Source organism: Rousettus aegyptiacus, unplaced genomic scaffold (assembly GCF_014176215.1).
Source record: "Rousettus aegyptiacus isolate mRouAeg1 unplaced genomic scaffold, mRouAeg1.p scaffold_m13_p_14, whole genome shotgun sequence".
Taxonomy (NCBI): Eukaryota; Metazoa; Chordata; class Mammalia; order Chiroptera; family Pteropodidae; genus Rousettus; species Rousettus aegyptiacus.
In genome coordinates, this window is record NW_023416289.1 from 48,355,001 (window position 1) to 48,368,728 (window position 13,728).

The window sequence follows — 13,728 nt, forward strand, 5'->3', positions numbered from 1 at the left end:
TTGCTTCCATCCCATTCCATCGTTTCCAAAGCTCCCAGGCTCAAGATCCAGGCCCAGTGCTGTTTGGCCCTGGGCTTTTCATCTGTAAAAGGGGGTTAGGGACACCTCCTCACAGGGTCTTCAAGAAGATTACAGGAGCCTTGGTAAAGTGCTGAGCAGTCAAAGCTGTATGTCTGCTCACGGTGCCCCAGGATGCCCCCAAAACAGCTCAGTGGGACAGCAGTGCCTTTCACACTTTTGACAACTGCTGATGTCCCCGTGAAGCAGGAGGGTGCTATTGGCCTATGTGTGCTAATTTCCCTCTTTCCTCCAGTTGAGCCATCTGCTGGAGCGACTCGCCAGGTCAGTCCCACCCAGGGAGGCATTGCAGACTCCTCACGACACCACCAACCAAAGAAAACCTCTGCCAACCGTAAGTCCCAGCGTAGCTGGTTTTATTATTTACATCAGAAAATGGCTGACAACACAACACACACTTTTGTCTCTTTATGTTCTGTGAAGGTGAAAACCAGATTCTTCAAGATTTACAAATGTGACTTCTAGCCCGTTCTCTCATGCAATCCCATTTCCCACCCCACACATCATACCACCCAAGCCATCCTAGCTTATGTCTCAGCCCTGCACCCAATTTCATCTCCCCCAAACTCCCATGCTATTCCCTTCCCACATACCAACAGAGATCATGTGTTCCCTCTTTCATTCTATTAATATAGTTTATGTATTGTAGCTATGTGGTGTTCTTGTTTCTGATACTGAGATAGCTGTTATAATCTCCAAGATTGTGAATACAATTCCATCCATCCTTTCTCCCACTCCGACGCCCTTCCAATCCCCTTTCATCCCACATCCCATCCCACCTCCTATCCTCCTTCAGCTCATCTCCCTCCTCCATCCCCAATCACACGACACAGTTCTTTCTACATCGCCTCCCATCTCCCCTTCCTACTCGCATTGCATATTTCTTTTCTAACCCCATTCTGTCTTATCCATGTACCCATGCCAGCCATCCCTCATCCCAACTCGTGCAGTCTCCTATTTCTACTCTGTCCCATATCACCATTAATCACATCCTGCATCCCTACTCCCATCCTATGTCCTAGCTTGCTATTACCTACTCAAATGGCCCATGTCATATGCCACACCTCTCACTGCTGCTCACAAACCCTATCCGCTATTCCTTCAGTCACCCTATTTCCATCTCACTTGCAACACTAATCCCATAACCCATCTCATTGCTATTTACACCCTATCCAGCCCCATTACACATGCTGTTGCCACTTCCATCCGATCTTCCAAGCTATGTACTCATATCGGTGAAATCAAGCAAATGTCAATATTTTTCAGGAAATCATGGTCTAAATCATGGTCTAATGGGAAAACTCCATGGATCGCCACCCAGATGCCAGAGAAGGCCTGGGCATCCACTACAGCCTGTCTGGGTAAGTGGCAGATGTCACTGTGGACCTGAAATGGGCCATGCCTGTCTGCTGTTTTATGCATCTGGGGTGACTCACAGTCTTGTCTCTTCTTAGACCAGATGGCATGACCACTGGCACCAGAGGAAGACAGGCGAATGCCAGGACCCTTCAGTGTCAGCTGTTTATGCAGTTTACCTTTGCTGCAGCCGTACAACTATCACATGTATGTCATCTTTTACCTGTTGTCTGATTCCAAGCCATGTAGTAAAACTGTCATTTTTGAGATCAAGTATCAGATTCTAAGAGTATCTAGTCACTGAGATGTAATAGTGAAATAAAATAGGATATGTTTATGAGAAAATGTAAATTAAAACAAAGTATGCAATTGATTTATAAACTAAATAATGAATATACTGCCTATTTAGTTCATTTGGGCAAGAAAACGAAGGTAGGGACTCAAGATTTGTGGTCGGAGAGAATATAAGAAGGATGGGGGCTCGGCCTGGCCCAGCCCAGCATTTTTCTATAAAGCAGGGAACTGTACATTATCCCTAAAGACCCCTGCCAGAGAGAGACCCTTGGGGTCACTCTCCGCAGCCACCTGGGGTCTCTGGGGCATAGCTCTGGTCCCCAGAGACCCGAGAGACTCCAGTTTTCCCAGAGACTCCAACCCGGCCCAGACAGTGACTCCAAAAGTCCTAGACAGCACACTCTAGCCCGGCTCTGAGAGAAACCCCAGTCTAGCCCACAGAGAAATGTCAAGACACCCCAAAGGTTCAGAGATCCCAGCCCGGCCCAGAGAGAGACCACTACATTTCCCAGAGAGAAACCCCACAGGCCCCTGAGACGACATCCCGGGCAAGAGAAAGACCCAGAGGACCCAGGCTGGTACATACGTTAACCCCAGAGGTCCCAGACACCCTAGTCCAGCCCAGAGAGAGAGTCCAGGGGTCCCAGAGATCCCAGCCTGAGAGACAGTCCCCGGAGACCCCGACCCAGCCCTGCAGAGAGCTGTCCAGTGTTTTCCCAATGGAATAAACATCTGTACCCAGAGATCCCAGCGTGAGAGAGAGGCCCCGGAGGCCCTGGCCTGGAGCAGAGAGACACCCCAGAGGTCCCAGACCCCAAAGCACCCGGAGAGAGACCCTAGAGACCTAGGAGGTCCCAGACACCCACTCTGGCCCAGAGAAAAACCCCAGAGGTCCCAGAGACCCTAGCCTGAGAGACATAACCCGGAGGCCCCAACACAGCCCATCAGTGAGCTGTCCTGTGTTTTGAACCACAGAGCTGTCCAGCATTTTCCCTATGGAATAAACGTCTGTACCCAGAAGTCCTAGAGACCCCTGAGATCCCAGCTCAAGAGAGAGATACCCAAGAAGCACAAGAGACCCAGAGGACCCAGAGAGAGACCTCAGAGACAACAGACACCCCGGCCCGGTCCAGCTCGACCTCAAGGAGCTGTCCTGTGTTTTCCCTATGAAATAAACATCTGTTCCCCAAAGGCCCCAGACACCCCAGAGACCCCAGCCAGCACAACCAGCGTACCTTAAGGAGCTGTCCGTTTTGCCCCTGATCCATGTAGCTGTCCAACGTTTTCCCTATGAATCATGGAGCTGTCCAGCACATGCCCTATGAAATAAAGATCTGTTCCCCAGAGGTCCTGGAGACCCCAGTCCCACCCTGAGAGAGATCCTAGAGGCCCCGGAGATTCCAGCGCAGCCCAGAGAGTGATCCCAGAAGTCCCAGAGACCCCGGACCACCCAGGCCAGCTCAGAGAGAAACCCAGAATCCTGTGTGTCCCCAGAGACCACAGCCTAGTCCAGAGAGACACCCCAGCAGCCCCAGAGATCCCAACCTAGCCCAGATTGATACCCTAGAGACCCCAGCCCAGCCGAGAGAGAGAGAGAACCCAGAGGTCCCAGAGACTCCAGTCCAGCCAAGAGGGATCCCAGAGGCCCAAGAGACCCTAACCATTGGGGAACCCTTTCCCGAAGAGGAACGGGCTTAAGCTAAGTGGGCCAGAGTGCAAAGAAGAGCATCTTACATCTGGAATTTTACAGAGTCTGCCCTGGTCAACAGACCACACACATTCATTGCTGTGAATTTACTCACAAGACAAAAAATCGTGAACTCAGTGATCGCTGGGGTTGGTTTACTGATCCATGACGCACAATCTCTTCAGTATTTTTGCTCCCTCATCCTGAGTGCGTTAACTTTTTATGTTCACATCTGTTGGTTAATGACTCCTGGTGGTCACCACAGGTCCGAGCATCACATCTAAGGTCAAAGGAACAAAAGGGGGTTCATGCAGGCTGTCTGACCCTTTCATGAGAAAAGGAGTAGCCTTGCACGACGTCCCTTTAAGGCATGCAGGCCAGAATTCCGTTACACAACTAGTCGGCAGGAAGAAAGATGGGAAAAGCAAATGTGTAACTTTCCAGTGCTTACGGCAGAGGTGAAGAACAGACACAGTTGGCCAGACAGCAGTGTCTGCTGGGCCTCGACTGAAGGGCACACACAGCCTCATCGTACACGGGTTAAACAGAACACGCTCGTCCCCCTCAAGGAAGACAGCGCCCTCTCATGCAGTCACTGGACGGAGAGGGATCGCTAGGTGACTTTGTCTGTTCTCGTCTGACCGTCCACATGGCTGAAGGATCACTGTCTCTAAACCATTCCCTTCCCGCATGTGGAGGAGGAGGAGCGGAGCAACCGCAGTAACGCCGCCACCGAGGAAAGGGGACGAGGGGGAGCGCCCAGCAGTCGTCAGCTCACGTCAGCTCTCACGGGACATAGCCCACAGTGCCTCTGCAGGCCGTAGCCACAGCTAAAAACCATTCCTGGGAATTGGCTTCAGGCCTGGAGAGTCTCATCTCTTAGCAGCTGACCTCTGAACCCTCATAGTGGACTTGAGGCACTTCTAACACTAGCCCTAGGTGAGGGGGTTCTCCCTTTCATTCCTGAAACAATTCCCAGCCGCAGGGCTGAAGGCAGATCCCCTCCGCCATGCTGTGTTTCTCACCCTTTCTGGTCTCTGGCTGGGGAGCAGATTTGAGTCACCCCCTTCTGTGGGCCCCTACTGGAGAGCCACGAGAAGTAGCCAGCACGGGACAGTATGCCACAGCTCTCCCAGCATCAGTGCTGACGGGGCCAGTCTGCAGCTGGAGAGCCCTCCACAGCCAGTGGGCACGGTCAGATCAGATGCTTTGCTCCCGTGTTACAGCTCGCCTCCTCGTTTTCCTCCATAAGATGTGGAGCTGGGCTGGGCGAAGTGGGCCGGGCGAGGGGGGCAGAGCTGGTCAACACTGCCCCTGCCTCTCCTGACCCTTCCCCACAGTCCCCGACTTGCAGTGGTCACTGTCAGCCTGGTGGCTGCCAGCTGGCCGCTATGCATCTAGGCTTCCCGTCTGCACTGAAGGTACAACGAAGGGAAAGGAGAAGGGAGCCCGCCGCCTGTGCCCTCTGTCAGGAAAGCAGAGCTTGAATTCAGCAGATGCCCCTCACAGCCTGGGCAAGGAAGAACGGGGTTGGCACGCCCGACTCCAAACACCCCACACAGCTGCCCAAGAAGAAAGACAGCAGCAGGACAGCTTGGACAGCAGGGAGGTCAGTAAGAATTCCTGCCACACAGTAAAGTTGCAGGAAACAAAATTAATATTCAGAAGTCATTTGTCTTTTTATGTGCCAATAACGAACTGTCAGAAATAAAGAAAACAATCCCATTTATGGTCGTATCATAAAGAATAAAATACCTAGGAATAAATTTAACTGAGATCAAAGACTTGCATTCTGAAAACTATGAAACACTGAAGAAACACATTAAAGAAGGTATAAATAAATGGAATGACACGCCATCCTCATAGACCAGAAGAGTTATCATTAAAATGTCTCCGCTACTCAAAGGGACCCACAGATTCAATGCGATCCCTATCAAAATACCAATGACATTTTCCACAGAACTAGAGCAAACAATCCTAAAATTTACACGGAACCAGAAAAAGACTCTGAACAGCCAAAGCAATCTTGAGAAAGATAAACAAAGTTGGTGGAACCACACTACCTGATATCAAACTGTACTACAAGGCTTTGGTCATCAAAACAGCATGGTTCTGGCATAAAAACAGATACATAGATCAATGGAACAGAACAGATAACCCAGAAATAAACCCATGCTTATATGGTCAATTAAGCTACGGCAAAGGAAGCAAGAATACATAATGAGGTAAAGACAGTCTATTCAGCAAATGGTGCTGGGGAAACTGGACAGATACATGCAAAAAAAGACAATGAAGCTAGATCACTTTCTTACGCCATATACAGGAATAAATGCAAAATGCATTAAAGACTTAATTTAAGACCCCAAACCATAAAAATCCTAGAAGGAAAAACATAGGCAGCAAACTCTCTGACTGCTCTAAGTAATATGTTTTTGGATATATCTCCTTGGGCAAGGGAAACAAAAGAATAAACAAATGGGACTACATCAAACTACGAGATTATGCACAGCAAAGGAAACCACAAAACAGAAAGACAATCTACTGAATGGGGGAAGAGGTGGTACATATATGCAATGGAATATTACTGAACCACAAAAAGAATGAAATCTTGCTGTTTGCAAGAACATGGATGGACAGAGGAGGTATTATGGTCATTGAAATAAGCTGGAAAGAGAAAGACAAATACCGTATCTCACTCACATGTAAAATCTAAAACATAAAACTGAAACGAATCCAGATACAGAGAACTAATGGTTGCCAGAGAAGCGGGGGTGGGGGTGGGGCGGGGATGGGGTGACAAGGGAGTAAAGGGAGAAGGGGATTAAGAAGTACAAACTGCCAGGTACAATATAAGCCACAGGGACGGAATGCTGTGAACAGAGTCAATAACAGTATATCTACGTACAGTGACACATGGTTACTAAGTGGACTATAGTGATCACTTTGTAAGTTATACAAATGTTGAATCAGTATGTTATAAACTGGAAGTACTATTGTATGTCAACTATAATGAAAAGTAAATTTTGAAAAAAAAATTAGCTACAGTGGAACAGATGAATGTAAACTGCACAGGAGTACAAAATGCCAACAGCCCAAGGACGGGCTGTGGGAACACAGGGCTTGGCAGAGCTATGTGGGGAACACGAAGGCCTGCGTCAGCTGTGGGCTCGGGCCAGGCAGCCACCACAGGCTCCTAAGCCTTCCAGCTGCATTACAGGGGTCTCTGGTCCAGAACAGAAAAGTAGGGGTCGCCCAACAGCCCCTTGGAGCTCTGCCCTGGTCTCACAGCTCCTCAAGAACTTCATTTTGTTCTGGGTATCACTCAGAGCAGGACCAAAACACTGGGCTGCTTGGGAGGGCAGCACGGCAAGAACTTGGGGAGCTTGTCCCCGAGGACTGGCTGTGGGAATGAGGTGGTGGTCCCTGGAGAAGAAAGCACTCAGAGGCTAGCGTCCCAAAGGACATGGCAGCCAGTGGGCACCCACTACGCCTTTGCATAAATGCGGCCAGCAAGGAGATGGGTGCCCAAGGCAGACAGCTCCATGTAACAGGCAGAGGGCTGGGTGGCAGGGTTTCCCTGGCAGACTGGGAGGACCCCGTTCTTGGAGGCGGGTCCCCCAGCAGGGGTTGCGGGCGGGGCTCAGAAGCTCTGCCCAGACCTGAAGTTCTACAGTTGCGAGACCTAAAGGTTCTCAGAAGATCCTAATGGCAATCACGCCACTCCCCAAAACCCGCTCATGGTGCCCTGCAGCCTACGGCGCTTCCTCACGTCCACCAGCTCTCATGCTTCCTGTGAGGCAGACACAGCTGGAGTTACAAGTCCACTCTACAGAAGGGGACACTGAAGCCTCAAATCACATGGCTGGGGGTGGCAGAGACTGAAACTTGGGCCTCTTTGCCTCGCAACCTGCCCGGCCCTGCGCAGCTGTCCAGAGCGAAGCATGCCCAAGACAAAGCTAGGGTTGAGGGTCCCACAGTCCAGGTTCCCAGCCCAGCACCACTTCCTGTGTGTGACCCTGTGAAATTCTCGTCCCTATGAGAGAAAGGAGGCAAGAGGACTGGACGAGGTTACCTTGAAGGGCTCTGAGAAATCGTAGTTTCCCTCACCTTCAGGCAAAAAATGTTTACTTGGAAATGTATTGCAAATCATCAGAAGTCAGTCCGGAAGAGCATTTCTTGGCAGAGTGAAGAAACTCCAAACCCCACCACTTTTAGGTGCGAGTCAGGACAGGGTGGACACGAACCCGAGCACAAAGAGGCCTGGAGGGCCCGCTTCCAGGCTGAGGCCCCCTCTGGGCTCTGAGGCGGGCAGAGAGCCCCCTGCCTGGCTCCCGAGGCCCCTGTGCTGAGGCTGGTCCTCGCCTGAGCGCATCAAACACAGTGTCTCCCAACCCTGTCTTGACTCCATCACCAGATGAGGGTGCTTCCGCCCAACGACAACACGATGACACCTGACATCTACAGGCCTGATGTGCACCTATGGAGGCCACTGGCCCCTTCCCCGAGCACTGCTCTGCAGGGTCAGCACATCCCCACATCCAGCTAACAGTACCAAGGCCCAGAAGGTCACATCCCCTGCACAAGGCGATAGAGTCGGTCTCCTCTGCCCCAGGCCTAGATTCCAGCCATCCTGGCCCAGGCAGCCCAGGAGCAAAGTCCCAGCTCAAAGCCTCTGGATGATGTTCCTGGGGCTGTTTCCTTGCCCGTGAAGTAGGAAGTCACACCTCCTCCGGAGGGTGGGGAGGCCCACAGGCATGAAACATGAGAGTCCCTGAGGTTGTTTTGAGGTTGGTCAAGGCCTCCCGGCTCCAGCAGTGGTCCTGGGCCCTGCCAGGAGACTCGCTCTGGGAAGCTGGGTGCAGACGCGGGTCGGGAGGCCACGGCGGCTTACCTGGTGAGGGCTGCAGCCCCTCCACGAGGCCCTCAGTCGCCATCTCCTCCACCACGTGGCAGTGGCTGTATGGCCGGCCGCGCACCTGTGGGGCCAGCAGCACCGCCTCCTGCTCCGCAGCCAGGTCCAGGCCCTGCTGTGCCAGGTGCGCCCGCAGCTGCTGGATCTCGAACTGCAAGAGGAGAGGACCAAGGGTGGGGTTCGCACCTGGGCGCTGTGCTCAGTGGGGCGCTGGCTCCCAAAGGCCGGACGGGCTCCCCGAACACTGACCATAAGCACCTCCTCCAGGTAACAGTGTGTCCCGTCTCGCCTGGGGACCCCCCCATGAGGCTGTGCTTTGGGGGAGGCCTTGGAGACCGGGTTTGAATCCATTGAATCTATTTCTGAGCCAAGTGGTGCTTGTCAGTGAAGCTCCATCAGGCGTTTGCCCTGATGACGGGCAGGGACCACGCAGGGCGGTCGCCAGCCGGTGTCCTGCACCAGGTGCTCCCTGGGCGCCCCCTGGCCCGTCCGTCCTCCAGTGACAGCCACGGGTCTCGGGAGGATGGCCTGGGCCCGGGCCCCACCTGTCCCAGCTGTAGCACGGGGTTGCCTACGAGGGGCCTTGGGAGCACTCCGGTGCTTCACAAAGGTTTTGGGGAAAGCTGCCCACGTTCAAGGCTGGCTTAGTGTTTTTGTGAGATGGCTTTCAGGGAGCTTCCGGAGGCCTCTTGGGTTTGTGGCTGGGCTGGCTATTCGCCCTCTGGGGCACTTCCCCACGCCCAGGCGGAAGCAAAGTTTGGCTCTGACACTGAAGGGCCCCCGCAGGCTCAGTGGGCAGGAGAGCCATGGCAACCGCCCAGGGTCCAGGGCACACAGTGCAGGCTTCTTACCCACCCACACTCCTCCCCACCCCACCCCACCCCCCAATGTCAGACCCACACCTCCAACTTCCCACCAGACAGCAGCACAGATTGGTCACAGGAGTCGTGAACCCCAGCTGGCGAAAGCCACCCTTCCCGGCACCCCTGAACCTGCTCCTCGGCGCTTTTCTCTGATTGTAGCTGGACCCAAACCTCCGATCGCCTCCTAGCTCCTTGCTTCCTACACCCCCATCAGACCTGCCCCAGTCCAGCCTCATCTGCAAGCACAGGCCCCAGCTTTTGCCTGGATCCCTGCAGCCCCTGCGGCCCAGAGCCGGCCCTGGAGCCCAGATTCTTGGGTCGCCCCCTTGTCCACACATCTCAGGTGGGAGAAAACCACAGCCCCTGACCCCGGGCTAGGGAGCCGCTTCCCTGACACCCCCCTTCCCACCCTTTTTCCCCCTTCACTCCCCCTGCGGCAGGCCTGCCGTGGTTCCTCAAATACATCAAGCCATCAGGACCTGTCTCATCTGCGCCCTCCACCCCCACCTGATGCAGCCACCCCAGTGACAAGAGTCTGTTTGAATTCTCTGCGTTGCCCTTAGTACTGTCTGATTTTTAATGTTTTGGTTTTCTCTTGATAGTGAAACTGTTAAAGCATTCACCAACACTAGGGTGGCTGGGCAACGAACTGGCACCTGGGCAAATTCTCAGTATCAGTGTCCACAGGTTTTGTCCCTGGGACCACTGTTTTTCAGAGGACTGACTCATCAGCCTGCTGTCTGGGGACACATCTCTGGCTGCCTCTGTGCTGAGAGCAGGACAGGGGACCAGGCAGAGGGCCCCGCCCAGGCGGAAAGGCCTGCATGTGATCCTCGCTTTCAGGCCTGCGCCTCTCCGCAGGCTCCAGTCAAACCTAGAGTCCCTGGTTGTTTGTCCCGAGGACAAGTATCAGGCTCTCGCAGGGTGGGGGACTGGGGCGCTAGCCTTGCTTAGACTTTTAGCCGGCCCCTTCCCTGAGGTCGGCTTCGCACTCACCCCCTCCCTCCCAGATTAGGGGTTAGGCCTTCCTCACTGTCCTCTGCAGCCTGTTTCGTGACAAATTCTCCACCCAACTAGGTCCATGAGAATTTTCTCATCCACTCTCCACTTTCCTCAAATCCACTGAAATTTCTATCCTCTTTGTTCTGATAAACAGGTCTTAAAGAGACAGTTTCTTAATTTTTATGTGTTTCTTTCCTTACTACCACTGTGGTGGCACTTGAAGAAGCAGACGGGATTTTTTTTTAAAGGCCTGACCTATAGCACATGCTAACCTCAGTGGTGTAAACACTCCCACCATGCCAGATTTCAAACGACCAACACGGTGTCACGCAGAACTGGACAGAACTGTGCACGGCTGGCTCTCACACAGTGCCACCCTTCGCCCCCCACTGAGTGCCACTCTGTAAGGGCAGGAGCCTGCCTGTTTTGTGGCCTGGTACATGGGACGCACTCAGGAAATGCTGCGGAAGAAATGCCTCATGACGTCAGCATTGCTTAGCTCCACGGTTTCAGTCCTCACTCTAGCCACGGGCAGCACCGAGCCCCCCTCTACTCTCACACTCAGCTCAGACCCTGGCCCTCAAGGCCCGGTACCGCGGCTGGGGTACTGCGGGGCGGCCTGTGCAGGGGAAAGGGTTCGAGCCACCCCGCTGGCAGCAAGGTCTCAGAGGTCACACAGGGCCCGGGAAGGAACCCTCTGAGCTCTGCGGGGCTGGGGGCCCCTCCTGCCCAGGCCAATCTGAACTTCCCTCCCGTGGGTGTACCCTGCCCACTTTTTCCACGGCTGCTCCCCAGGGCTGGCTGGCCCAGGCCACTCTGAACAGATGCATTATTGATAACCTGTAATTGATACAGAGCTGCTCAGTGTCCCACTGGAATTCAGGCCAGACAGCCGGAGGCCAGGGCTTGCTGAACCCCGAGCCTACAAGTGCACACACAGGCACATACACTGGTGTGTGACCCCCCACCTCCCGCCTAGAGTTCTCCATTCACTCACCCTCTCACTGTGGAGCCAGGTAAAACATGGTGAGGGCTATGCTAAAACTCTGCCACGTGTTTCAGAGTGAATGTGCCTCTCCCAGCTTGGAAGTAAGTCTTAGGTGGCCCCAGTGAGGGGGGCTGTCTGCAGCGCTGCGGGGGACAAATCTGAGAGATGCAAGAGTTGGCTCCCAGTGGCACTACTGGCAGAAGAGGCACAGCGTGTCCAAGAGCCAGAGGACTGGAAGTAGGGGGAAGGGGTAGTCAGCAGGGGCCTCACCAGACTGAGCCTTGCAGCCACGGGAAGATGTTTCAAGGGCTTCAACCTTTATTCAAAGAGCAACAAGGAGCCACTGGACTCTTTTGGACGGAAGGACGGAGGTGGTGGTGGCATTTTGAAAGGGTGGTGCTGACAGCAGAGTGGAGAATGGGCTGGATGGGGGTGGGCCGGGGTGGATATGGGGACACCAGCTGGGAGGCCAGAAAAGACCAAAATTTTGACTAGGCTGGAGACAGTGAAGAGAGAGAGAGAGTTTATTTAGGAGGTGAGAGTGTCTGCATGGGCACGGACTGGGGTGGGGTGAGGGAGAGAGCTACTTGCTTTGGGGACATATTTTGACAGGTTTCACACCGAGACGGTGTAAGTGGCTGGATACCTTGGCCCCTGTCTGGGACCTGAAGGTGGGTTAAATCACTGTCAGCACTAGTCACTGGCTGTTAGGAGGTGCTAGCCGGGACTCTCGGAGCCCAGCTCCAGACTCCCCTGTACTGAACATGGCCACACGTGCTTCCCCAGGGGACTGAAGGGTTGTCAGGGGGTCCTAGGAGATCATGCCCTCATGAGTCAGATGGGTGAACTGAGGCCCTAAGGTAGGAAAGAAACTTCTGTGCTGGGGGACGGGGTGGGGGTGGGGTAGGCAAGAAATGCACGGCATGTCGGAAGCAAAGCTGGGCCCAGAATCCAGGCCTCGGGCTTCTACCCTACAGACCCTATGTCATGGAACTGGAACCTTGTGGGTGAGATGGTGGCGACTCGGCTCAAACAGAATGCCGGTTGCCCGACGGAGGCAGGGCGGGGAAAGAGCAGGGGCTGGAGCCTGAGCCCTGGCCCGTCGCCCCCACCCCCCATTCTGACTGTGGGTCAGGCTCTTTCCTGTCTGGGCCTCGGTGTCACTGTGTGCTCAGTAAGGCTAATGGCCCCGCTGCACTGAGTCGATAACCAGCTGTGTGCTGGCCCTGGGGCCCTAGCAAGTCACGGTGAATTCTGGTGCTGGACTGAGGGCCACTCCTGCTCCCCACTGAAACACCCCAGCCGGGAGGGCTGCGTCTGCAGAAAAGGGTAACACTCCAGAACCTCTCAAATGTACCATCGACACATGTGGCACACGAGAAGAATTACCGGTCATGAAAATGATCAGGAAAAAGTGACCAAGTACCAAAACATAAGCACTTAGTAGAAACCGCCCTACGTAAATATCTGAGTGAACAGACAGGACTTCAAAATAACTATGATTAACGTGTTAAAGAAACAGCAGGAATGAGGGATACAACGGATGTAGCCTTTTGGTGGAAAAAAGATAACCTGAAGGAATCAAATGAATCCTTTAGAAGCTCAGTATATGATCTGGACTGAGGGGTCAGCTGGATGGGTTTAACAAGAGACCAGAAATGGCAGAAGCCAGGAATGTTGAACTTGAGTATAGGTCTATTAAAAAAACAAACTCACACCCACAAAAAAAAAAAAAAAAAAAAAAAAAAGGCAGGACATGTGACAGAAAAAGGGGTAAGTGAGGTGAGCAAGGATCGAAAGCCGGCCATCTGCAGCTCGACCTTGGAAATGAAAGCTGGGACAGAAGCGATTGGGAATCACGGCCAAGAACTTTCCAAATGTAATGAAAAACATCAACCCACAAATTCAAGAAATGCAGAGAAGCCCAAGCAGGGCGACGAGGAAGGTCCTGCACGGAGACTCCCTACGGCTAGACCACTGAGCACGGAGGAGGAGCGCCCACCGCCCGGAGGCTCTGCCAGGCTCACGAGGCCTGGCCCTCTGGAAGGGAAGTTGCCTGGTGGCTTCGATAAAATGAAGCAAGCTTCCCACCGGCAAACTGGCCCACTGCAGGGGAAGGCCATCCTGTGACTTGGGAAGAAAGCAAGCGCAGTCACTGCCCTCCCTAATGCACGCCATTAGCTAAGCGTGTCCAGTGAGGAAGCCTGGCCACATCTGCCGGGTGCCCAGGGGAGCCCTCAGTGCGCACTGCGGAGAGAGCCGGGCCCCTTGCGCTGGGCTGGGCTTTAACGCAGGCCCAGGCGTGGCCGGCCCGAGGTGGTGGGCACACCCCGAGCATCTCAGTCCTTCCTGGGCTGGTCTGTGGACAGCACCTCAGGGCCGTGGCCTCATCACTGCACGCTCCGGCATCTAATGCAACAGCAACCACTCTTCCATCCTGAGTGCTGTCTGCACTCTCTTGTTAAACCCATCCAGCTGACCCCTCAGTCTAGACGGCCCTGCCTTCAACCCATCTGCTGCTGGGATGGCATCCAATGCTTACTTCCAT

The 13,728-nt window shown here is 53.8% G+C and overlaps 2 protein-coding genes across 10 annotated transcripts in view; one reads left to right on the top strand and one right to left on the bottom strand.

Moving 5' to 3' along the window:
• ETFA (electron transfer flavoprotein subunit alpha) overlaps window positions 1–1,785 on the top strand; it is a 66,098-nt gene extending 64,313 nt beyond the window's left edge. For 5 of the 6 annotated variants that reach the window (XM_016125814.2, XM_016125816.2, XM_016125817.2 and 2 more), the window contains 3 exons: window positions 314–412; window positions 1,345–1,439; window positions 1,533–1,708. The gene's annotated coding sequence lies outside the window, so the exon portion shown is untranslated. Of the gene's footprint in view, window positions 1–313; window positions 413–1,344; window positions 1,440–1,532 lie in introns of all 6 variants that reach the window. The other variant, XM_016125813.2, reaches the window with a different exon arrangement.
• The window catches only part of TMEM266 (transmembrane protein 266), a 50,027-nt gene that overhangs the window by 1,649 nt on the left and 34,650 nt on the right, over window positions 1–13,728 (bottom strand). For all 4 annotated transcript variants that reach the window (XM_016125811.2, XM_036231832.1, XM_016125810.2 and 1 more), the window contains one exon: window positions 8,307–8,478. In XM_016125811.2, the coding sequence (XP_015981297.2) occupies window positions 8,307–8,478 (172 nt within the window). The remainder of the gene's footprint in view (window positions 1–8,306; window positions 8,479–13,728) is intronic.